This window comes from Penicillium arizonense (assembly GCF_001773325.1).
Source record: "Penicillium arizonense strain CBS 141311 chromosome Unknown PENARI_contig033, whole genome shotgun sequence".
Lineage (NCBI taxonomy): Eukaryota > Fungi > Ascomycota > Eurotiomycetes > Eurotiales > Aspergillaceae > Penicillium > Penicillium arizonense.
The window spans coordinates 125,576-151,091 of record NW_019173310.1 but is presented as its reverse complement, the minus strand read 5'-3'; the positions used below and the strand labels follow the sequence as shown (position 1 = coordinate 151,091).

At 46.4% G+C, this 25,516-nt stretch overlaps 8 protein-coding genes across 8 annotated transcripts; 5 read left to right on the top strand and 3 right to left on the bottom strand.

Annotated features, from left to right (window-relative positions):
* Window positions 1-577: 577 nt before the first annotated feature.
* On the top strand, window positions 578-2,838 carry PENARI_c033G11848 (uncharacterized protein; the record flags this gene model as incomplete). The annotated part of the gene is made up of 8 exons (XM_022636674.1): window positions 578-622; window positions 692-702; window positions 943-1,104; window positions 1,157-1,495; window positions 1,556-1,742; window positions 1,816-1,838; window positions 1,891-2,019; window positions 2,070-2,838. The coding sequence occupies 8 exons, from the start codon at window positions 578-580 to the stop codon at window positions 2,836-2,838; spliced, it is 1,665 nt and encodes a 554-aa protein (XP_022483525.1).
* Window positions 2,839-5,335: 2,497 nt separating this feature from the next.
* On the top strand, window positions 5,336-6,456 carry PENARI_c033G02157 (tyrosinase family protein; the record flags this gene model as incomplete). Its single annotated transcript, XM_022636621.1, has 4 exons — window positions 5,336-5,346; window positions 5,387-5,512; window positions 5,560-5,682; window positions 5,733-6,456. 4 exons carry the CDS (start codon window positions 5,336-5,338, stop codon window positions 6,454-6,456), a joined length of 984 nt encoding a protein of 327 aa, XP_022483503.1.
* A 264-nt stretch (window positions 6,457-6,720) lies between these two features.
* PENARI_c033G10453 (uncharacterized protein) lies at window positions 6,721-8,157 on the top strand (the record flags this gene model as incomplete). The annotated part of the gene is made up of 1 exon (XM_022636665.1): window positions 6,721-8,157. One exon carries the CDS (start codon window positions 6,721-6,723, stop codon window positions 8,155-8,157), a length of 1,437 nt encoding a protein of 478 aa, XP_022483481.1.
* Window positions 8,158-8,827: 670 nt separating this feature from the next.
* PENARI_c033G12183 (O-methyltransferase) lies at window positions 8,828-9,712 on the bottom strand (the record flags this gene model as incomplete). The annotated part of the gene is made up of 4 exons (XM_022636676.1): window positions 8,828-9,012; window positions 9,062-9,192; window positions 9,264-9,447; window positions 9,502-9,712. The coding sequence occupies 4 exons, from the start codon at window positions 9,710-9,712 to the stop codon at window positions 8,828-8,830; spliced, it is 711 nt and encodes a 236-aa protein (XP_022483478.1).
* Window positions 9,713-11,158: 1,446 nt separating this feature from the next.
* Window positions 11,159-13,233, top strand: PENARI_c033G04918 (cytochrome P450; the record flags this gene model as incomplete). Its single annotated transcript, XM_022636639.1, has 8 exons — window positions 11,159-11,204; window positions 11,696-12,072; window positions 12,129-12,243; window positions 12,306-12,400; window positions 12,477-12,806; window positions 12,865-12,975; window positions 13,026-13,186; window positions 13,230-13,233. The coding sequence occupies 8 exons, from the start codon at window positions 11,159-11,161 to the stop codon at window positions 13,231-13,233; spliced, it is 1,239 nt and encodes a 412-aa protein (XP_022483491.1).
* A 3,270-nt stretch (window positions 13,234-16,503) lies between these two features.
* PENARI_c033G07641 (cytochrome b561 domain-containing protein) lies at window positions 16,504-17,392 on the bottom strand (the record flags this gene model as incomplete). Its single annotated transcript, XM_022636648.1, has 4 exons — window positions 16,504-16,998; window positions 17,059-17,121; window positions 17,174-17,208; window positions 17,260-17,392. The coding sequence occupies 4 exons, from the start codon at window positions 17,390-17,392 to the stop codon at window positions 16,504-16,506; spliced, it is 726 nt and encodes a 241-aa protein (XP_022483516.1).
* A 1,398-nt stretch (window positions 17,393-18,790) lies between these two features.
* On the bottom strand, window positions 18,791-20,063 carry PENARI_c033G00531 (ribonuclease H family protein; the record flags this gene model as incomplete). Its single annotated transcript, XM_022636614.1, has 4 exons — window positions 18,791-19,080; window positions 19,139-19,242; window positions 19,331-19,756; window positions 19,810-20,063. 4 exons carry the CDS (start codon window positions 20,061-20,063, stop codon window positions 18,791-18,793), a joined length of 1,074 nt encoding a protein of 357 aa, XP_022483496.1.
* Window positions 20,064-22,304: 2,241 nt separating this feature from the next.
* Window positions 22,305-25,345, top strand: PENARI_c033G00805 (aromatic amino acid ammonia-lyase; the record flags this gene model as incomplete). Its single annotated transcript, XM_022636616.1, has 4 exons — window positions 22,305-22,492; window positions 22,566-22,672; window positions 22,737-24,495; window positions 24,907-25,345. 4 exons carry the CDS (start codon window positions 22,305-22,307, stop codon window positions 25,343-25,345), a joined length of 2,493 nt encoding a protein of 830 aa, XP_022483506.1.
* Window positions 25,346-25,516: the final 171 nt, after the last annotated feature.

Genomic DNA, 25,516 nt, shown 5'->3' with positions numbered 1-25,516 from the left:
CAGATGACACACCCATAGTATATGTAGCTAGCTCAATACGAGTAACATGAATATCAATTATTAAAATTTTTGAAATATTCTTATGTATGCCAAAAGATGTCCATAAAATTCGTAGATGGGAGAGTTCGCTCGCGACAGGTCGCCAGCACCTGTTCAAGATATTTTTTCTTTTTGTGAAATATGTTTCCTATTTGGAAAGGGAGGTAAGCCCAGATCCTGCACGATAGCTCACCTGTACTGTGCGTGGGTGTGTGATTTGACTCCGGCCACTGCGCAAGGTACATATACCAGATCAGATTCTGCACGTCCTCTCACACGGACTCCTGCATTAATTGATCGACGACCTACCCATCATCAGCCCGAGATCGTAAATTCCAAGCCCTATTGCCGATCACGCTTCCTATTCTTGCACCTTGTAGTATCATTTGATTTGATCTTTTAATCCGGTCTTGCCTCACGAGTATTGATCGTGTCGATCATTGCTGCCCGCACAGTTCGAAAGATTGTGGTCAATCTGTCTATCGAACGGCCACTCAAATATATCTGGACTTGGATTCCTATGCACCACCGCAAAATCATGACTCTCACGGAAAGTGTTACTAGTGTCCTTATCGTTGGAGCTGTAAGTGTCGTGTTCCCCAGTCGTCGTTTTGGGAAACAAAAGATTGAATAATTGGCGGTGAAATAATAGGGCCCATCAGGGTAAGAACTCGAATATCACTTCATATATACTAATTACTGTATTCGGGATGAACCGCAAGACTTATGATTTCCTTTTTGCCCTATTAGGTTGAGTGCTGCACTATGGCTGGCGCAATTGGGAATCGACTTCCGAATTGTGGACAGACGATCAGACCAAACAAGAAAAGGGCAAGCAGATGGGTGAGCGCTTTCTGTGAATGACAGCTAATGAGCCATACATCGCTGACGAAGTCACTACAGGCTTAACCCAAAGACCATGGAGATTTTGGAAACGTTTGGCATCCATAACAAAGTCACCAAACGCTGGCAGCCTGCGACCGATGAAATGCTCTGGCTACGAGGTAAAGATGAGAGACTGATAAGAACGGAAAGACTCCGCAATAAGCCTCCAAATGGGGTCCGGTGCGTATCAACACGTTAATTGAGAGGATTTCCTACTGAAGCATATGTGCAGGTGGACTCATGGCGCACTACAGCAGGGCGACGTCGAAGAAATAATGAAGAGGCGAGTCAAAAGTCTCTCAGGTGTCACTGTACATTACGACACCTCTCTTTGCGCACTGGATATCGACACTTCTCAACTCTCTTCCCCCGATGCCTACCCATGCAACGTTTCTCTTCAACAAACACGTGAGGGTAGCACACAAATTGAACGAGTACGATCTCGATATGTTATTGGAGCGGATGGGGGCAAATCCACAACCAGAAACCTCCTGGGCTTTGACATGCTGGGCGATCAAGGCTCTTCAGTCTGGGGTGTTATGGACTTTAAGGGGACATCTGACTTCCCAGAGTGAGTGACTCACAGGCTTCAATACACATGGAATTAAGCTAATAATCATGATTAAACTAGTTTTGGTGCGACATCAATTATCCGAAGTGATGTAGACGGAGCGGTGGACTTCGTTCGGCGGGAGGACGGCTTGGTCCGCATGTATGTTGAGCTCAACAAGGGGCCCGGATGGGAAAAGCTCAAGAGAGTGGAAATCACCCCTGAGCTTATTTCCAATAAGTGCCGATATTTACTGCGTCCTTACACGGTAGGTTATCCATGTGGTCGTTGATTTCCAATCCACCAGCCTTGCTAATATCTCTTTTCTTTGGTTGGTTTAGTTGGAAGTCAATGAGTGTGTCTGGTAAGCCTCTAAAGCAAAAATGCAAGCTGTTCTGAGTACTAACTCCCTGGAGGTGGTCGGCCTTTACGGCAACACAGCGACTCAGCAGTGGAACGAGTAAGCATCGCCGTGCCTTTCTTGTCGGGGATGCGATCCACACACACTCTCCTCTCATTGGAATGGGAATGAACATAAGTATACAGTAAGTTTATGAAGCCTAGGTCTCATATTGAATGCAAAATAACCAATAAGGGACTCGTACAATCTCGCATGGAAACTTGCTGGTGTCATCAAACGTCAGCTCAAGCCAGAGGTTCTCGACACCTACGACACCGAACGAGGTCTCGTGGCACGGAAACTACTCGAAGCTGACCGAACGTGCTTGGACCTGTTTGCGACTCCCTTCGGCTCAGAGACTTCTTCCATTCTGGAGAGAGCGAAAGAGCTGATGACATTTCTCGCGGGCCGTGGTATCCGCTATTCGGACCCGCTCTTGACGTCGCCTTCTCTTCAAGGGATGGGGGTTTTCAAAGCCGGTGAAACCCTCCCAGATGAGATCATCACAAATCACGCTACTGGACGAGCTGTATCTTTACACAACTGTATCAAGGCTGACGGAGGTTGGTGTCTGATTATTTTTGCGGGCGACGTATCCTGCCCCAGTCAAATAGAGCGTATCCACACATGGGCGGGAGAGCTGAACGCAGCGCAAAAGGACCCCATGCTCAAGTTTTTCGGGCTCCTGGACATGTTTCTGGTGCACTGTGCACCATGGAACCAGATCAATTTGGCGGACTTTCCTCCGATCTTCTTGCCCTTGCGTGAAGTGACCGGTCGAGACTATGACAAGATCTGCCTTGATGAAGGGAACATCTATGAAGAGGCTGGTCTGGACCGGAAGAGTGGTGGAATTGTTCTCGTGCGTCCAGACCGCCACATTGGTTGGGTTGGCACGCTAGATGGCTTCGGTTGCCTCGAGAAATATCTTTCGAGAATTTTCGAGGTTGGGGTGAAAAACTAAGACATGTAACTTCATGTGTGGATACTACAATGCAGCCACCTCAACACATTTCTTTTTTTTTTTTCTCAGTATGATTCGATGCACTGCAATGAACTAAGTCTTCGGGTCTGGTATAGCAATAAAAGGGCAAACGTGCATACGTAGCGGATACTGTTTGCGTGTAGGGCAACTGCCTATTTTACTCAGTAAGCCTGAGCAGCCCTGTTTCTTGGCGTTAGGGATTCACGAGTGATAGTTTACAGGGCAGCTAACTATACAACGCCGTATCAAAAAGGGACTACAGAATTTAAAGGATAAGAAAGCGCACGCGATTGGTATAAATTGCAGTTAAATGGTTTTGGAGCTCTTTCCACGAAGCTCTTGGATTTTACGCCAGACTTTGACAGGAATCCAAACTCATGCGATAGAAAATGCGCAGTGAAAACACTGACAAAAGTACCTACATGATTTTGTCAATAATTATAGCACTCTCTGGGCATAAAATGCGACAGCTTAATTAATTCAAGATCAAATGAGTAGGTATACTTCAAACGGTCGCATTATGGCATGATCTAATGGCAAAGTGTCCAGAATTTACATATTTTATCTTGGGGTTTGGCAGGGCAGCCTTCCACTATTACTCACCCGCCATTCGAACTGATGATAGAGACCGAGGCAGAAAACATAAAACATCGATAGGAAAGTTAACGGAGGTACAAAGGAGCGAAAGCGGCCACACTGGCAAGATCCACCTATTCAATCTTCACAGGTACGTCATAAGGCCTTTTTTATATGGGGTGCGCCAATCTGTCTTTCTCTTGACAGGGGGAAAGAAACAAGCAATAACGATAGTTCATTGGTTGAGAAACGAACCGGGAAGAAGAAAAGCTTCGACCCTTCGAGGACTATCTAACTACTCTCAGGACCATCCAGGGTCAAATGACCAACCAGGTCATGTGATCTCAACACTTTCTCTATACAACTAGAGATACAAAATGCACTTGGATCAACGAGTACACCGCCACCTGGAACGATTCATTCAAGTCAACGACTGTGGATATGATTGATGCCTTGATTGGCTCCGCAACTGTCTAAATACTCAATTAGTCGATTACGGGGATGGCGGTGATTGCAACATGGCGGAATGGAGAATACAGATATAGGAGGTCATCTGACGTCTCATATTGTCACCGAAAAGAACATACTGGAAAAAACAGCCTCAGTCAGAAAAGCTGAAGATTCTATTCCAACTGGACAATTATAGTACCTTACAGGCTACAATAATACAGTAAAGAAACTGTATGTGAAGTGCGAAAATAAAAATTGCCCACATGTACTTATTCAAATATAGGAAAATATATATATTTGTGCTTTGTATCCTCAGGCATCATTACCATAGATATTATTCTATAGAATTCAATAACATTTATGTTGAAATTTGAATGGAGAATACGATGAATGATGCTAGGAAGCTCTTGCCAAGAACCAACGAGGTGGTTTAAGTCTGATCTCTCCTTCATGAAGGAGAGATCCTATTTAATGTGAAGCATTTCCCCTGAACTATCCTATACATGGTAGGTTGAATGCTGATCATGAGCTTCATGCTTTGGCGAAGCGGGCATTTAATGCCTGGAGATGCCTGAGCAAGCCATGAATCTCAACAATTTACCGTCTTTTAGCTAGGTAGATAAGTTTCTTAGTTTAAATCGAAATATATAGGATGTTTCTTATAAATCGAGTAAACTATATATGTGCAGTTTGACACTAGGCGCGAGGGTATTCTCGGAGGATCCGTGGTTATTGACACGGCCTTGAATTGCTGAGAAACGATGGCGTAGAAATTAATGGCATGTTATTATGAATTGGTGACAATCCTCAACTAAGCAAGCCACTCTTCAGACTAGCGACATGCTGCATGAAATCCGACTCCATACTGGTTCCAGTGTCCTGCAGGCTCATCACCAGTGGCGCCCTATAAATTGATGTAAGAATATAAATATAGGTGTCTCATCCCTTGGCAGTAGATAACGAATAAGATGAATTCCGCTGTAGATCAGATGCAAGTGCATGTAATTATCGACTATGTTGTTTTGCTGATCTCCACTTGCTGGATCTGCAAGAGGCGCAATAGCTCCACTTGTTGAACAACCAATTAAGACAACCCAGAAGCAAAGACATAATTCAAATGGAGGTGAATACACTTGCACTGCATTTCTTTAGCATGCTGTTACTCGGGGAACACACGCAAGGTCGCCAATTCATATCTCTACAAATTGAACCTTCCAATGTTGCATTCTCTCCTATACTAGTCACTCAAGTCGAGTACCATCGAAACCTTTTCGTTCCGCTTGTTCTGTGAGAGGAAAGTTCTGTCAAATGTTGTATACTTGGATTTTTTGGGTTCTAGCCATATGGAACAAGACCTGCACCCCCGCTACTAGAGTCGTTCGTCGCGAATGGTCAGTTCTCATAGTTCCCGTCTGTGCATGAATCGCGGATAAATGAAGTGCTAGTCGATATGTTCAAGCAGTTCATGCTATCAGGAATTCAAAACTAACTCTCGAACCAGGGGGTCTTTGTCAAGAGGCGAGCGTCTTGACTATATCGATGCCGTTCATTGCATGCGACAGAAACTGCCCATTCTGCCAATAGAAGAATACCCAGGTGTTCGGCATCGGATGGATGATTTTGCAGCGTACGCCTCACACAAAAGCTGATGAGACTAAAACTGACTCTTGCCAGTACCCATATCAACTATACCCTAAATATTCACATCAGTGGGATCTTTTTTGCCTGGCATCGCCAATTTGTCTGGTTGTGGGAGAAGGCGCTTCGAGAAGAATGTGGTTACAATGGCTACCAACCGTGAGTTAACTCTCCTTCTCTTATGTGATCAGTAATAACCATTTTTATAGATACTGGAACTGGGCACTGTCTGCAAGCGACTTACCCGCAAGCCCGCTCTTTGACGGGAGTGAAACATCCCTCTCTGGCGACGGAGATCCTCCCGATAACCTCGAACCGATAATCCCTTTGCTGCCCAGCAACGTGAGCATTCCCAATGGAAGGGGAGGCGGATGCGTGACAAATGGTCCATTTGCGAACATGACCCTCAACCTACCTGACTTGGACGCCGCACCAGGCGACGTGTTTCCTGATAATGCCTTTGCCTACACCCCACGTTGCCTGACGCGCAACCTGAACTCATTCATGTCGCAGTCCTTCACGAGCCAAAAAGATGTTGATCGTCTGCTATCCTCCCCAAACATCACCACCCTGCAACGCAACATTGATGTGAGTGTTTGGCCGGCACTCAGTAAGGCAGGCATTATGGGACCTCATGCGGCCGCACATATGCAGCTAGGTCGGGCGATGGATGATTTTTGGACAGCGCCACAGGAACCAACCTTCATGTTACATCACGCGATGGTCGACCGTATCTGGACCCTCTGGCAGGAACAAGATCTGAAAAATCGCCAGTATGCGTTGAACGGGACTAGTACTATCATGAATGCTCCTACCACGCCCGAGGTTGACTTGAATACTGAGCTGGCATGGGGCCCGCTGAGCGTAACCAAGAGGCTGCGGGAACTGATGAGTACCAAGGCGTATGATTTCTGCTACGTGTACGGAGATTGAGTTAATTTCTTATTGTGATCTATCACATTATTTGCTTGGCGATTGTATGGGAAACCTGACCGCTATTTGCAGCTACCAATACATAAAAAACGGACCGAGCTCAGTAGATGTAATCCACACAAACACCTAAGCCCACACGTAGGTTGTTGAAATGATAAATAAACGCAATGGCATCCGGGGAGGAAATATATTTCACTATTGGCACTTCCTCCGAATTGGAACTTTATTTTCTCCCCTCATCCCTCGCTACTCCACTCAATCGCGATGACGAAAGACCCCCTGTTCAATGGCTTCGAGCTCACGCCGGCCGATTACACGTTCCCCATGTTCTATTCGGCAAGCGCATTGTCTTTTCGGTCAATGGCCTCTAAGAATGGCATTCCCATACTACAGGAAGGAATAGAACGACTGGTCGCCCACCACCCTTTTCTCGCGGGTGTTGTCATCCCTTCGGTGGACAAGCCAGGGACTTTTCGAGTGGTTCCTGCTAGTAAACACTTACCACCCGCCGCACCCATCTGCACAGTGCAGCAGCTCCTACAGCAGCGGATCCCTTCATCCAAGACCGCCTCTCCACCAATGGTTGCCTACGACCGCAACAAACTTTTGATTATAGTGCCGGCCCACGTTGCTGAGTCATCTGCCGAGCCCCCTGTGATACGCTTCCAAATCAATGTATTGGCGAACGGCCTCATTTTGGGGATATTTGCCAACCATATGGTAATCGATGGCACAGGGATCGGCACGTTGATTCAATCACTCGCCATTTGCTGCCGGGAACTTCACATGTCTGGCCCCGCTACCCGCCTTCCGAGTGACTCTAGCTATGAGGCATCTTCAAGAGCAATCCTTGCCACAATCGGTCAGGATACCAAGGCAACCAAAACCCAGGACGTCCAACCTGAGCCCACAATTGCGACCAATGAAAACTCAGCCAGCGACGAAACAATACATGATGTCTCTCTGCTTGATTACGACTTTTATCTGTCAGCGGCGAAGATCGAGCGGATGTTACAGTGGACCCGAGAACAGACACCGAAGGAAGTATCACACGGTCAGGCCCCTGTTTCTGCGGATGATATCATCACTGCGGTCCTTTGGAAATGTCTCAGTCAGTTCCGCGGTCACACAGTTGAAGGAAGTCCAAACTGTGCTCTTCAGCGAGTGCTAAATGCCCGTCGCCGCATCCAGCCACCGCTGTCTGCCAATTACCTGGGAAATTGCTTCATTTTCCTTGACTATTCCAAATCCAGGGAAGAACTGAACCCTATCGACAAAGGAGAGGTTGATACAGAGGAAAGCTTCATGCGACAGATCGGCTCCATCGCCTGCTTCCTGCGGTCAAATTTAAACACGATCGACGATCAGTTTGTGCGGGACCACTTCTCGGGATTTATGACGGCCATCACCTGGTCTGACACGACAATCCATATTCCGGATGTGGTGGTATCGAGTGTTCGTCGTCTGCCAATCCACGAGCAGAACTTTGGTGACGTGCTAGGGCAAGTGGCAGATTTCGAGATTCTCCCCTATATGGTCCCCGAGGGTGTTTGTACGATCAAGCCGCGTCGTGATGCGGAGTCGTGGGAAGTCAGCGTGACATTGGGGAGCGCGGAGATGAATCTCCTTAGAAATAATCCGATGTTTGGTTGGTTGGTCGACAAAGAGGCTCCCACGTGTATTTTTGAGGCTGCATGGTAAATCAAAAGATCGCGGTATTCACAATTTTGGTGCTAGAATTCATCAAGTTTCCTGGTCTGATGTATTTCGTACTTTGTTTCATAATCTCATAGGAACCAGTCAGCTACGCCATCAATGTGGCAATGTGACTCCTGCAGACCACGTACATGTGATATGACCTGTGCATGTTTTATGCATCTCTTCTAGTCTGCTGCATTGCGTCTGCTTAATATGCGCATTATTGCGTATGCTGTTTCAAGGTCCGAGAAATTGCGCCATGCAAAATATGTTGAAATCATTTATTGTAATAACGCATGGTGTTTGTTCACTGGATCGTTGCTTGCGGTGGCGGAAGGGGTAGTTAACGAGACACTATCAAGTCCCCCAATATGTTTGCTTAGGATCCCACAAGTCATCTGCTGCAGTACCTCCGTTAGGTAAGCCTAATGTGGAAGCCTTTCTCTTTAGTGAATCTCAATATCTCAACGTAAATGGCGGGTCTTTCAGATGCCCACTCTTGCGTCTTTCCTTTATCCTACATGGGCAATCTCAAATATAGCAAGTTACTGGGACTCAAAAGGCATTGGAGATTACTGTAAGAGGGAGCAAATTCCCGTGCATTTCCTGTTTTACCTTTACCATCTCTCACATGAGGTCAATTGGCTCTTTGTTGTACTATTTAGCGTAGTTTTCACTTCCACATAATCTGAGTCACTCCATTGAAAATTGGGATCATGATTGTGGTCACGCGGGGCTCAGATGCCGCATAGCTGTTGAATGCGTTCATCTTGTCTGCAATAGCTAAATAAGGCTCTTGGATCTCCTCGGGAAAATTTTTCGCAATTGATTGATCCACGACCAGGCCTTCCAAAAGGACTACACCAGGTATTAATATGATACTTGACTAAGCCTTGATTGGACTCACCATCATCCACCAGAATCACTCCCCGGGAAGAAAGCAGTTTGTTGTCTAGAATGTACCTAGTGTAGGCCTCATATTCCTCCTCTGCAGCATCGATGTAGATCAGATCGAATTGACCTGTCAATGTTGGAAGCCTGTCATTTGGTTCAAGAATGAGTGATTTATCCGCAAAGCGACTGACACATAGTATGGGACGAGTACGAACGTTTCAAGGCAGGGGCCTTGGATGGTACTAATGCGATCAGTAGCACCATGACGACGGAATGCTTCCTCGGCATATTTGAGGTATTTCTCCGACATATCCATGCTCACAATTTCCGCCAGGTTCTTCTTCGTAGCCTCATAGAAGGCGAGGGCGCTGACTCCGGTGAAGGTACCCAGTTCGAGGACTGATCAAAACATCTTCAGTTTCTTTTCTTTCTTCGGGAATGAACGTAACCTACTTCGATTGGGTGCCAGCGATTGGGTGAAGCCCATCAACCACGAGCACTGCGATAGAGACGGCGCCATGACGACCTCATCTTTAGAGAGCTTGTCGGTGAAGTGGATTTGTTCCAGGATTGACGTTGGCAATTTCGAGCTGTAGGTCTCACAGTAATCACCAGTGGTGACTATCTGCTTCTCGGTAAATGGTAACATACAAGCGTGTCTCATCTTAGCGGTAATGGATTGATGGCGATGCGTGATAGCAGAGAAATGCAATGACTTTGGAGACTTTTTACAGTTTGCTGAGACTCATTAATGGATTGCCCTGGAATGGAACTTCGTGATCTGCAGGTTATTGTCATCATTCGATACAGCAAAGCGCATATACATCTGAAGACCTACTGGTCATATCGTGTTTGTGTACCTGTGCTTTGCAGAATTGTTCGTACATTGCAGACGAGACGACTATTGCCCATCCACATACCGTGCATATCGTATAATATTTATTGAGTGATGCAGCACGCAGGGGAATTTGGTCTTGTCTTCATGTACCTCGTATATCATCATTTCTTTCCGTCAGTATCCACTTTTCAACGCTTGATGTGTCAATACCGTCTGCTTTGGATATTCTGTTATATATATTTCGAGATAATTGTTTTCTTTTCTCCTTCCCCTTTCGAGATGTGTGATCCCCTTGCACATGAGTGAACCGAATGAAGCATTAATATATTTATATCTTGCCGAGGCACAAAACAGAGATCATGCACGTGCGGTGTGGATCGTATACATTTGGAACTTGATCTAACTCTGGCCGATACCTTACTTAGGCATTGAGTGCGGACACAAAAAGAAAAGGATTTTACGTATTTATGTATTTTACCGCTAGGCGAATAGGGTGCATACTTTCCTACCTAGCGGCTGACAAGGGTGTAATCCGGCAGATATTTTCTGCCGACCTTCTGCAAATTTGGATTTTGGTTTACAAGGTAGGTAATACTGTATTTTACATTTTACACAGAGTTCTTCATGAATCATGCTATTTTAGTACTAGCCCTCTGCATTTGCGACACGGCCTCGCCCCCTGCTCCTTTTCATTCTCTGTGTTCTATACCTGGCATTTATTGATTTGTGTTGAGAGTAGTTAGTTAGTCCTCGGAGGTTCGGAGCTTCTCTCCTTCCCTGTCCGTCTCTCAACCAATGAAATATCGTTATTGCTTGTTTCTTTTCCCCTGTCAAGAATTTGATTGCACCTATCAACAAATTTGTATTTGCTTTTCACTTTGTCTTAGTGGACTGCATGAAGCAGTACAAAATATTTGTTTTCGCCGCCACAAGCTGAAATGCACTTAGATCCACATAGATGCGCGCTTTGTAAACACAGACCGGGCTCCTGCAATATATACCCGCTTGATCGCGCCTATCGACAACCAATGTATACTTGTTTTACTCTTCACACACAGTGGGACCATCAAATTTTTTCTTTTTTTCTTTTTTTCCTTTTAATATTTTTTTTAGAAAACGAACCACTGAAAATTTACCCCCTCGCATTTCCTATGCATTGCAGCGATGATGCACTAGCCTAAGAACCCGCAAACGTAGACACTAGGAAATTGTATCCATATCTGTTTCTTCTTATGCGCCATCTGATGGCGACTAGCGAGGTGTGGCTTCATGATGTGTACAAATGCCGATCACTCGTTAGCGGCCGATATCACAGAAGGTGGGTTTTGTCCCTTACTAGCTGGCCAGTGGAACGAGCGCTAGCTATCATTCTCCGAATGTGAGCCCCAGGGCCACAGAGCACACCGACTATCCTTTTCAATTTCCAAAGTTCTCGTTGTAGAAAGGGTAGACGGATATCGCCCACTTGAGCTCCCTGAATTGCAATTGCCTCTCCAGCTGAAAGCAATGGGAAGCCCCACATCTTGGAGTGAGACTTCACAACAGCCCTTCAAATTCTTTGGGCCTTGGCTTCTATTATGGTTCATTGTGGCAATCACAGTGCATAGAACCGTTTATCGTCTTTTCTTCCATCCCCTCCGTCATATCCCTGGGCCATGGAGCACAAGACTTTGCAGTTGGTATGAGTTTTACACCAACATCTGGCTGGATGGTCAGTGGTGTAAGACATATCCGGATTTACACAAGAAATACCGTACGTCGCAAGTTGGATACTTTGGTAAATCGGGAAATGCTTACTCGTCTTAACAGGTTCACCCGTCGTCCGAGTCGGACCTGACCATGTTCACATCAAAGACATTGATGCATACGAAAAGTCTGTCCCCACAAATGGTACTGTGCCTAGATCTTTCCTGACCTTCACCAGAGTATTTCGCAATGGCACCAACTTCGAGAAGGACCATGTGTTCTACACATGTGCCGACAATGATGGCTCCATCTTCTCTCTCAGTAATCGGGATGAGCACAGAGCGCGAAGAAAAGCCCTCAGTCCACGCTTTTCCAAAAAGGCAGCCGAGGCGGATGCTCCTGCAATTCTAAATCAGATTCGACTCTTGGAGGGATTTATAATTCAACATTCGAGCTTGGAAAAGAGCTGCAACGTCAGCGATCTCTTCCGTGTATTTGGAGTGAGTTGTCACTCCTTGATCGAACATCAAGTAGACATGGACTAAAACTCAGGAAGATCAATATAGTGGCAAAGACTCTGCTAGGTGACTGCCATGATCTGGTTCAATATGAAGAGGCCAAGCCTGAGCTTCTTGAAACGGTAGACGGGCTCTCAGTCATGCTTCCCATATGTGAGTACTCAAACATCAGGAGCATATGTAGTCTCCTGGCCTTTTCTAATATGGTTGCATAGTGAGATTTTTCCCCTACATGGGAACTATAAGCAACATTATGCCATCCTTTATCGCAGAACAATTAACCCCAGCCGGTGTGCTGAGCTTCAAGAAGGTTTGCAGCCCACTTCCTGATAGCATGTAGGCATTTATCAATATGTGACTAACCATAATCCGGGTCTATCTTCCAGACATGCGAAGATTACACACAATCCATGATGGACAAACCCATTCGCAGCGACGTTGAGTCCAGCCGCTCATCAGTGATGGAAATCCTCATGGCCCATAGTCTAGAAACTACAGGAAAACTCCCGAAGCTGAATTATCTGACTGCAGAGGCTTTCACTTTCATCGATGCGGGTGTCGATACCACAGGGCGAACGCTGGCGGCAGCAGTATACTATGTACTTCGAACCCCAAGCGTGGAGAAGAAGCTCCAAGAAGAGCTGGATAGCTTGTCACTTTGGGGTTCTGAGAACACTGAAGACATCGTGCGGAATGTAGGAAAGTTACCTTACCTGGTGAGTCCTTGCCCACAGTATAGGCCGCGTGTATCTCTGCCGCTGACGATGGTTCCAGAATGCGGTCATCAAAGAGGCGCATCGTATATGGCCATCTCTTCCTGGGCCATTACCTCGCGTCGTTCCCTCGGAGGGGTTGCAAGTCGGGTCCTACTTCATTCCACAGGGTGTATGTTAAATCCTTCCTTTCAGCCTGGCCAAGATTCTGATTTCTTCGAGACAATTGTATCCGCAACTCATCATTCTATGCACTTTGATGAGGACATTTTCCCGGAACCGAAAACATTTAAACCTGAGCGTTGGTTGCGCGATGATAGTACGGAGCTTAATCGGTATCTAACTCCCTACAGCCGTGGAAGTCGGGCTTGCATCGGGATTAAGTAAGGGCCCGAACCAAGAAAGCTTGTTACCATACTAACCTAGTTAAACCTAGTTTGGCTCAAATGGAACTCCAATTGTGCTTGGCTAGTTTGTTCTATCGCCTGAGCATGGAACTCTGTGAGCCCATTCCTTCAACGTTGGATTGGAAAGACCATTTCGTCGCAGAGCCCACAAGTCAAGTTCTGGTGCGCGCGAAGCCAAGAAACTTATCTCTGTAGCGATGGGAATGGGAATATGAATGAGGATGGATATGAATGAGGATGGGTACGATCAGCCATTATCCTAGTTGAATGCCAAAAATTGTCCTCATCCGACTGGACAGGTGAGCCATTTTGTCTGATCATAGAATAATCTGGTTCATTTACCAATACTGTTTTCCTTCCTACTGTTTTATAGGCCACTTTGATTAGGCTTGGTAGGTTGCAGAAATAGAACAGAGGGCGGAATCTGTCATAGAGGACAGTCAATGATTCATACTCTTAAGATACTACAACCAGGTGAAATGGCGGCAGTTATTAAGACTAGTAAGATATAACTATAGATCCCTGACTATCTAGAAGCGGTTTCATCTCCCATACTCTTCATTCATATAGTTTCTTTGCCTTCGAACCACCCATGAATCAATGAGTATTTAGGGTGTTCGTAGTGGAAAACTATGTTATATCCAAAATTACTATGGCATTCGGATCCCCTCGTTCACGATCACTTCTATATTACATGCTTCCCTTTCTGTGGCCTAAGATAACCTCTATTAACTGAGACCTATGTGTCCAGCACAAAAGGTCAAGCCAAGTGCGACAGTCGTTACTATTGAGTACCACGACGTTTTGGTTCCATACAATGCCGATATTAAATATATGCGAGATTTGATACTAAGATTTACTTCACGACTATACAGGCTTTGAAATAACAAATTCTGCTGCAAAAAGTTTCATTTTAGTGTGCATATTGCTTAATCCAAAAAGGAAACAGAATTGGGTATGAATTTCCTGCTCATAATGAGTAAGACAGCCTGAAAGGTTCTGATAATGCCGCAGACTCAAAATCATAAATAAATTGTCATCACAATCCAAACTCCTATCAGCATCCACAATCGTTCGTACACACTCATCTCGACCCTCCTAGTATCTTCAGATCTCTTCCTCATCGGCATTCCATCGGCACCATACCTCTCCGGAAGATCCATGGCCGGAGGCACAGTCCATAGGAAATGGGCAATCTCTGCCCTCTCCGCGGAATCGTACCAGCATGCCCCCAGTCAATGACAGACAACACATTATACTTGCTAACGAGAACATTGCAATCCAGGTATCGATATGTCTCAGCAAAAAAAGAACTTCGTTCCTAATCGTGATGTTGAATCGCTCTTCTGAAACACCGCGCGGTTTCTACCTTTGTTTATAAGGCAAATTTCCCTCTTTCATATTTTTAATTATAACACATGAATCCATAGAAGCAACATTACTCCAAGGCTGAGAGTTCTAGCATGCAAGCATGGTTAGCTGGTCTACTGGCACAGAATTTGGATCAGACCCAGGTTATGACAAACATGTCTTTGTGTACTCTATTTCCTCGTATAGCTATTCAGAATACCTGCGGGTTCATTTCTCACAATCGCATGTCTCGCGCCAGTATCCTTGTTAACAACACAAGAATCAACCGGCGTATGAATTTTCTCCGGTGCGCTTTATGTTGGCCAATACGGAAATTCACCTTCGACAGGATCTGCTTGTATTGTTCTTGAAAGAAAGGGTTCTGCCAATGCCGGTAGTCAGAACGCCATTTCCACGAGACCTTCATGTCTCCTGGCTTCGGTTCGTACTGTCGGTGTAGGTGCCCCCAAGGATGACGAAGGCAGTGTCTGGTCGAAGCTGGTCGACGTATGCTTCCGAGCCTCCGCCGTTAAAAGTGGTAGGCACAACGCTTAGTTGCTAAAGCCGGCGTGCGAGCTTCTCGAATCCGCCTCGAAGTGCGCCCCTAACACGGGGTTGAAGCAGGTCGGCAAATCGAAGATAAAGATGAGCTTCATCACTAATGGCGGCAGGAGGGGATCTGAAGGGATCGGATGCGATCTGCTTCGAGTTCAAAATGCCGCCATATCGTTGAATACTCGTTGCATAATTGAACTCTGGCCAATTCGATGACCTGGGAGATGTCTTCCGCACCATAGCTGGATTTCGGTGTATTCCACGATGGGGCAGGAACTTGAATAGGAATTCCCGGGAAGGGCAATGGAAGACACTGCAGAAGAGATTGGTTGTTCATATTGTTGTGGCACATTACCACACCCGGTGAATAGGTTTTAGGAGTTAAGGCCCCAGGTGGTGGATAGCTATTGGTAGCTGATCGTGAATATAGGCAAGAAGAATGATGATAGAGAAATAACATGAAGGGCTCGGGAGAAAACTAATTGGAAAATACAGGGAGCAAGTCCGTTTCAAAATTACACTATATCTGATAGGCAAGCAATGTCGAGATTTTAGGATATAATTGATTGGTGTTATTGAAACGATGCAAATTGATACATCTGACATGTGGCCATAACAGTCACTTCAACACTTTCTTTCCCCTTTCCCGCCAGCCTTGTTTCGCCTCTTTCCCCTCATTTTTCCCACATGCAGCGCAGCCCTTGTCTTCGCCCACCAGTATAATACAGAAGGTTCTATTTATGCGGTGAAGAGCTGAACATGATAGGGAAGGTTGTTTTTATCTATCTCAACAGATTTTACTATCTTTTGCGCTCTGTTCCTCCCAGCCAGCTAACATGGGTTTTACAAAAATTATGATTACTCTGAGAGATGAGCCAAAGCCACCTTGATGTATCTCATTACAGATCAGATGCAAATGCATGGTCATTATCGACTATTTATGCCGATCGCCACTTGCTGGATTTGTGGAGATGCAATAGATCCACTTGTTGATCTACCCATCAGACAATCCGACTGTAAAAACATAATGAAAATGAAGAAAATATACCTTTGCGCCGCACTATTTTGGCATGATGTTACTCGGGAAACACGGTGGGATGTAATCTTACCATTTGAATACCAGTGCACGTTAACCCGTCAAATACGAAACACTCTACCTTGTCTTCTATACTAGCCTCCCAAGAGTCAGGTTACTTCTGAGCTTTTTTTCTTCCGCCTGCTCCACGAGAGGAGATTTCTGTTTGGGAGGATCGGCATCGTTCCGGGCAAAACGTCAATTCACTTGTGGAAACAATATGTGTTCTCACGCTCAAATGCACCGTTAAAGGTTCCGACATGCTAGATGAGTCGACTCCCCACGTTCAGCTATGCTAACCTCTGCTCCAATCTCACAGCCCCAACTTATGCTTCTTAATCCTTGCACCCACCCCAGAGAGAATCAACACAATGGCTACAAGCACACTCCAGAGAGGAATGTGTATCGCCATCACGTTGTACGTGGTCTGTATCGCCGCCACGACAGTTGCCATCTCCAGCAGTAGCAAAACATGGCCGCTCCAGCGATGATACTTGTAAATCCGCTTGCCAGCGTCGACACTGCCGAGCAAGATAGTAGGCAAAAAGTACTGGATCACCCCGACCACGGCTTGCAGTGCGATAGTAATGTAAGTTATTAGGCCAAGGATGCCGTGTAGGGAAACGAAGTGAGGATAGGAGCCCTTGTTAACCTCGATAATGACAAAGGCGGATATAAAAAGGACGATGCTGAGTAGTTGAATGAGGTAGTGGAGGCGGGTACCCGTTAGCTTCTGTTGCGGGGTGGCGGTGGGTTGTACGATGAGCGTTGCTTGGACTTGAAGGAGAAGTGCAGAGACGCTGAGTAGCTGAAATGAATAATTCCAGTCAGGGGTCGTCTTATTAGATTCCTTCCCATGTTTGCTTACTGGATGCGGGGTGAACCACGATAGCGGATGGGATAAGATCCCATTCCAGACAAGCGCTGCTAGCTGTGAGAGCATGTCAGTTCTCTGATGGGGAGATAGCTGCTTGAGACCTCACAATCCAGATTCCTGTTTGCGCAATACTTGCTGTCCCTATGTCCGGAGTCAGTTGTGTATATCGATCAGCGGAGGCTTCAAATTTACCCGTGAAAAGGTTCCAATAAATGCTCTCGCCGGGCTTTTGTGTGATATCTCCTAGATGACCTAATAGTGGCTCGTCGTCTCGCGCTTGAATCGTCACTGGGTAATCTTGAGAGATTCCCGTTGCCGAGACCATTATGATAGGTTTTATGAGGAGTTATACAATATGAAGATTGGAACTGACTAGAGAGGCAAACGGAAACCAGGGCTAAGCGGTGATAGCCCCTTGTTAAAAGAGCATGAACATAGCTTTCACTATAAATAATTTACCACGTCAGAGATATTGAATCCCCTTACATATGACTATCATACACCTCGAATCAATATACCCTGAATCAATACGCACACCGCCACTTGAGACTATTAATACTTAAATTAACGAGTTGGATAAGCGTTATGCGATTATTGGCTCCTGGTTGTTAAAAAAAACCATCAATTAGCGGATTCCTGAGATGGCGGTGTTCGCAACATCGCGGAGCTGAGAATCTAGATCCTGGAGATTTTCTGGCATCTCACAGAAAACAAGTTATTGAAAAAAAGGCTTAATCTGAAGAGCTGAAGACTTTCTTCCTGGTGGACATGCAGAGTCTACTGGCTAGGGCAAGCCACTGTTCAGACTAACGACATGCTGCATGATATCCTTACTGGAGTCCCATACTCATTCCACCATCCTGCAGCTCATCACCAGTGGCGCCATATAAATTGATGTAAAACTACATTTGAGTGCATCATCCCCTGCCAGCGGCAAATAGCGTTTCAGGTAGATTCGGCCTGCGGTTATGCATTGCAGATCAACCGCAAATTTTATGGTCATTATCGACTAGTGGTGCCGATCGCCACTTGGTGGAGCTGTGAGAGATGTAAAAGAACTTTTGCCTGAACTTCCAAGACAATCTTGGAGTAGAAATACAATTAAGATGAAGTGAATACATTGATGCAGCATGTTCTCGGCATGCTGTTACTCGGGGAACACAGTGGGATGCAAGCTTTCTAATTGAATATCAGTGCACATTGACCCTTCAAATACGAAACATTCTAGGTTTTCTTTTATACTCCCTCTCTTCCAGACGTGTAGATGCCTCTGAGTAACCTCTTAAGTAATCAGTGAGAATGACTGTGTAAAAAAATTGTTTGCTTTGTAATTAACTGACCAGCTTCAATCAATCAATCAATCAAAGTCCTATTAACTTGTTGGAGCCTAACTAGTATCGTAATGGCTATGCAGGGGCTTCTTTCCAGTTGAAGCAAGAAAACGTGCCCGTACGCCTGATCATGATCCAGTATAAAAAGTGAGGCTGGTTCTCAAACAGGAAGCAGCAGCGCATTACATGTAAGCCAAAACCATAAAACCCATAAAACCTGCAGTATAAATGAGAAATTCAATGCCCGCAATGCATTGAATACAAAAATGAGCGTGTGAATACACATCCACCTCTCCAATGTCCTCTTCCTCTCAATAGACATGTACACACCTCCGCATAAAAAACCTTACCCAGTAAGCACTGAGCAGGATCAGGCCCGTTCTCCAAGACCCTCACTTCATCCTCAGTTGGGTGTTCTGTTGATCCACGCCATTCAGAGCATCTGGCCAGTCAGACACCGTGTATTCGAATAGCTGAATGAGGCTCTCTCCTTCCTCAAACGTAGTAGCAAGCATTGGGTAGTGCCTAGCGTCTTCGGGATTCTGCTCCATGACCTCGAGGTTGAGGTCTTCAGCTTCATCATCGGATTCTTCTTGCTCATGTATGGTGAAACTGAGCAAGTAGGCCGGTTTGGTGCATGTATTTGGCAACGTAGCGGATTGCCAGCGGGTTCGAAACAATGCTGTCATAATTAGACGTATCAAATGGGCCAATTTCTCGATGCAATTGGTCAAACAGACGCTTTCTTAAGTCTCCGAAGGTCTGGCATTGAAGCGAGACATGCTTCGGGGTCTGAGATGAGCCCTCTCCACAGGGGCATTTATCGGAATCCACTTCCTTGCTCCTGTATAAAAAGTGTCTTAGCGAAATGCGCATTGACCTCATTTGTATCATGATGGATGACCGTTGTTTCGACAAGCATTCGTACAAACGTAAGACCCTCTTGTTCGGCCATTCCACTACGCGCTTTGTGGGCCGAGCGGTCCCCTCGCTCTCCCACTGCTTCTTCCAGCGCTCCTGGATGCGCTCTCGGACCATCCGTTTTGCCGCGGCTGCAAGCCGGATGATCGGTTTTATCCGCTCCGCTGGTCGCACCTTCCGCAACTTCGAGGGCCGCGCATTTCGCACTACCGTCGGCAGGCTCATTGCCAGACACCCCGGCATGTGCGGGGATCCAATGGAGGGTAACATTTGTCGAGTATCGCGATCGAAGGGTCCGTACGTGTTTGTATATGTTCGTAAGGGCGTACTGACCCGACGGTCGCTGTGGGCTCTGGACTGCTTGAATAGCAGCCTGGCTGTCAGAGAAAAGAATCACTTCTCGAGCCTTTGTGGGTGTTGGCATGTCCTTGTTGTCGCTGGTGGCCCTAGCCAATGCTATCTCGATGCCGCTGAGCTCGGTAGCGTACACCGTGGACTGGCTCTCCGTCCGAGATGTCTGCGGTCGGAGATAACGGTATCACCGTCGTGGATGTTGACGGCAGCTGCACCAATGTGGCCTTCGAAGCCACTGCCATCGGTGTATATCAAGGAAGCCGTGTCTTTCTGGGTCCTCTTATCTTTGAGAATAGATTCATGGGTTGCAAATGCAGCCTTCGAGGGTTCAATGAAACACGAGACGCGTCTCACCCATGTGGCAGTACAAATGCAACCCTTGATTCCCATTTCTCCGCACAGCCCATTTTCAGTGGTCCCTTCATCCACACCAATGCTTCCAAGGGTGTCCGCCCTCCAGCGTGCCGTTCGTTCGGTTTCCTAGCCACTTTGGCCGATCAGGGGCAGGCCCGAAAGCTTTCCAAGGGGATCAGGTCTCTACCGATAATCGCCACTGGTTCTTGGCATTCCGATATAACGAGTACTTTTAGACGGGGAGCCACCTTATGATCAGATCAGACCATGTCCGAGTAGAAAAATTAGCATCTAACGACCTCATGCAGACATGGAAATACTTAAGATCATTAGAACAGAAAGAAGAGAATCATATTGCGGTTGTGTGAAAGACAATTTAGGGATATCACCACAACAATCAGGTCCACAAGTATGAAATTTTCTGATTTTTTTGATTAGGCCCAGGTGCTTGAAGTAGCTTTGATAGAGCTAAAGAGGTTATCTTTCTCATTCGACAACCAGAGAGGAAACTTAAATCTGTAAATTTAAACTGACAGTCAATGTGATCCAGTAGATGGCGCAAACGTAGGAATCGAACTTTCCGCTGCCGTGTATCGAGCAGGAATAAAGTCGGATAATGTGTCAGCCCAAGTTTGTCAAGCTTGTTAAATCGTTGTATGCATCTGCGAAGACTAGCCGAAAAGGATTCGGCATCGGACTCTAGGAGACTAGAGCTGTCTGCAATTACGGCTTGATATATAGCATGACGAGCCTCTAGTGGCCGGAAACCCTTAGAAGACACGGTATAGCTCGACATAGAGACTTTATCCCAATTGGAACCCTCAGAAACGGTGGATATCATCCATAACTCTTAAACTCGTTGCCCGACACCCGATTCAGTGAGAGCTTCTAGCTCACGAAGGCTCTCGCCAGTCACAATAAAGCGAACACTTTTGAGATAACGACTGCAGAATTCCTCGAAAGATAATTTATGTAATACGTGACATGTGAGTCTAAGCGCTTGCCATTCTAAAAACGGCAAATGATTGCAGATCCCACATATCTATTCGACTGGAAGGGACGCGATTAACATTTTGAATAGCTCCGGGGGGAGGACAAGAAGTTGAAAGGGGTGCCGTGAAAGTAGCTTATTCCGATATTTGCTATCGTGAAAATGGGTGTCAATGTCAGAGAAGAAACTCAGTAGCCATTGTAGTCACGTTCTTTTTGATGCACCTTGCAATCAGACGAGTTAGTGATTTTTGGCAACAAAAGTTCTACCAGTTTAAGTGCTGGGGGTATAGCATGAGTGTTACGGTTACAGTTAGGCCTCAATTTTCATTTCCGACCAGGGTCGATGGGAAAAGACAGGGGTAACTGCAACTGACAATCCTAGTAGTAGGGTCTATGGTAGCCTATTGCTGCCACCGGGTCAAAACAATAGCCTGCCGCAAGGGTCGGATATCTTACTTCATATGCAGAGCCCGCATAAACCAAACACATCACATTTGACACTTGTCTGCTCTCGGGAGCAAGCGAAAACTAAATCATTACATTGAGACTAGTATAGAAAATCGACTGTTTCGGATTGGAAGGATCAAGGTCAAATTCTGAAGCGACAGCCTTGCAGGTCAATAATATGCTGCCCGAAAAGGTTTATGCTGAAGACACTGCGCGCATATATAAGCCATGTCTTCCCTTGTATGCTCGGGGACCGGAACCCTTCTGATTCGCTATCAACTGCTTTGAAGGGATGAAACACCCGTATGTATCTTATACCACACGCTAACGGCGAGAAGCTGCATGATGGTGGAATAATTGCATATTCAGCAAGGTATCATGCAGCATATTACTAGTTTGAACAGCGGCTTGCCACCATTACTGGACTTCAAGTGTCCAGGTGGAAAAGTAATCTTCAACTTTTTAGGATTTGACCTTTTCCGATGGATTCTTTTCTAAGCTTTTTCAAGATCTCAGATGATATTAGATCTAGATTTCAATCTCACGATGTTGAGATAGAAACTATTTCTGTAACCCCCTAATTGGTTTCTTTGACAATTGGGAGCCAATAAACGCATTGACCATATTTAAAGCCGTCAATTTGAGTTAATTATCTCGGGTGGCGTTGCATTTATTGACCCGATCGTATGTTTGGACAGAAAAGACAGATAGGTCAGATCTGCTTTATAATTACCTCTGAATATGTGAAAGAGGGAAGAGAACCCACACATACATATTTTCTTCATTCTTGATCAAACTCTATCATATCATCTTGGATATTTGAAACATCGCACTACAATGATTGAAAGCCTCGTGACCTCTGGGGGTTCTTATACCGCCCCTTTGCCTGTTTCGTCAAGTCCAGCTCCTCATAGGGATGAGACTCTGCATTCGTGGGCTAAGATAGAGGCTTTGATTGGAAAAGGAGCCGTGGCTGTTGATGGGGAAACTCTGGATATCGCTAGTGTGGTCGCTGTTGCTCGGTTGTACCCCTATCTATTTTTCTACAGAGGAAATATTGCAGTACAGTGACTAACCAAAAAAAACTCTGTATTCTAGTGAGGGCTGCGGCGCACAAGTATCCAGTGATACTAAGGTTTCCAAGAGAGTGCAAGCGGGAATCGAGACATTCAACGACTACCTTGACAAAGGCTACTGCATATATGGTACGAAACCCCTTCAAATTGAATCTCGTCCCTAAAAGGGAACCGCGTTAATATCTTCATTTAGGCGTCAACACCGGTTTTGGAGGCAGCGCAGATACCCGTACATCAGATGTTATCCGACTGCAGCAGTCGCTCCTCCAACTGACTCAGTCAGGAATTCTCACAGGGAGCGACTTTGCTCCGCGGATAGGTGACTACAACCTAGCCTCACACGCTATGCCAGTAACATGGGTGAGGGCCACAATGCTCGTGCGCTGCAACCATCTGCTCCGTGGTCACTCCGGCGTCCGGCTTGAGATCATCGATACAGTGTTGAGATTGCTTCGCGTAGGCCTTACCCCGATCATCCCATTGCGCGGCTCCATTTCTGCGTCTGGTGATCTAATGCCCCTCTCGTATCTGGTTGGCATCTTGGAAGGAAATCCAGATATCAAGGTGTACTGGGATCGCCCGCCGAAGCCTGAGATTGTGTCGGCAAACAAAGCACTAGAGATTATTGGAATCCCGCCTTTCATTTTGAGACCGAAAGAAGGTCTGAGTTTGATCAATGGCTCAGCTGCTTCTGCGGCTGTTGCATCTTTGGCGGCACATGAAGCCAGTCAATTGGTATTACTAGCGCAAGGTCTTACTGCGTTGACGTGTGAGGCTATGATAGGTAATGCAGAGAATTACCATGAGTTCCCAGCTAAGATTAGACCTCATCCTGGTCAAATTGAGGTCGCGGCCAATATCCGCATGGGAATCATCAACTCGAAGTTGATTGAAACTTCCGGAACGAAAGATCGCCTACGCCAGGGACTGATCCAAGACCGATATGCCCTCCGTGGTGCGTCACAATGGCTTGGACCGGTAGTCGAGGACCTCAGACTAGCCATCCAGCAACTTACCACGGAGTTAAATTCCACGCAAGACAACCCAGTGATAGACTCCGTGTCAGGAGAAGTATATTTCTGCTCCAACTTCCAAGCAGCATCCGTCTCTATAGCCATGGAAAAGACTCGCGTAGGTCTCCAGATGATTGGCAAACTCTTATTCAGCTACTCGTCCGAGCTCATCAACCCGGACCTGAACAAAGGTCTCCCAGCAAATCTCGCGGCAGATGATCCTAGCTTGTCATTCACGATGAAGGGTGTCGACATCAACATGGCGGCTTATATGTCCGAGCTTAGCTACCTCGCCAACTCGGTGACATCGCATGTACAGTCAGCTGAGATGAATAACCAGCCCATCAATTCACTTGCTCTGATCTCAGCGCGGTATACGCTGCAGGCCATCGAGCTAGTCTCTATGATGAGTGCCGCCCTTTTGTATGTGACATGCCAGGCGGTGGATCTGCGCATCCTTCATGAAGCCTTCCTGGATGGTCTAAACAATGTGGTGTATATGGCATTTGAATCCGTGCATAGCCCGCTGGAGAATGACTCGGCGATAATAACCGAGCTCCTCCAGGCTTTACGCGACTCGTGGAGGCACTCTGCGCGTGATGACCTCTCTGTCAGGATCCAGGCCCTGTCCACAGCCATGGCGCCGGTCCTACTAGCAAACGTCAAAGAGCTGAAAGCCAAAGACCCTGTTGCAGCAATTGAGTCTTTGCAGCAGGAGATTTGCAAAAGGGCACGGTCATCATTTATGGTACTACGAGCGCAGTCATTTTCTGGCAAGCTCAACGCAGAGTCATCCCTAGGACCTGCTGCTAAAGCCCTCTACTGCTTTGTGCGAAGGGATCTGACCATTCCCTTCCACTGCGGCATTGGAGAACACCCAACTTGCGATACGGAAGCTGCGGCGGATGTTCCTCCACGCCCGCGGAAAACAGTCGGGTCGTGGATCTCGATCATATATGACGCTGTTCGGGATGGGAGGATTCGCCAGCCGCTGAGAGCTGATTGGAGTCGTTGCAATTGCTTTTAGGCTTCTTGAGATACGCCTTTATTTCTTAGGTTTCTTGCTTGAGATCTCCATCTCATTAGTTTGAATGATTGGGTGATAGACTACCCTAAGACAGAAGATATATTTTCGGATAATTTGCCATTAGATCACGTCATATAGCAGTTGAATTTTACTTACGCTTTCTTTCAACCCTGCTAGAAAGCGAGAAGGCTTTAGTCAAATGACATATTCGCAATTTGGTTTAAGATACAAACAATCAAATCGACCTCCCCCGGAGGCAATCTAATATACATGACTGGGAAAACACATATCTCAACGCGAATCTAATTTTTGAAATTGCAAAGTCTCAAGTCTATACACGAGCTTACTGCGGACCTGCTACGGAACCCCATGGGTGCTGACTGGCGGCGGGAGTTCGCAGAGATGAAAGAGGAAATCATGGAACTCCGTAAGGAACTATATGGTGTCCGAATCGCGACTGCGGCAAGCAAGACCGCTGAATCAGGACCCCGAGTCCGCTCGTACGTTGCGGCCCTCAGGCGTGGTACAACGGCACCCGCCCACTTCCTCTCCGCTCACGGTTCCAACAGCACCCAGGCGGCCAGCCCCTCCGAGCGTTTAAAGGACCGTGAGATCATTGTTAAACTGGGTGATGCCGACGCATTCTCCGTGTCAGCGCTCATCCTAGAAAGGTTTTCATTGATTTCCTTGAGCTTCATTTCCAATGATTTCTTCCTAGCCATTTGCTGGGCCACTTCCTGGGCTCTTTCTAGCGAATTCTGAGGGTCTTTAGCATGCCGCTTGATCAGGTTTGCTGGTGAGATTGACTGTGGTAGCGGTGGCTGTCTTGCCGGCGTTTCAGGCGTTTCAGTAATAGATGCATCGGTTACTTCGGGGGTATAGTCGACGTTCGCGGGCCGTGAGGTGGTCTCCGTCGAAATAGGCCTCTTTGGT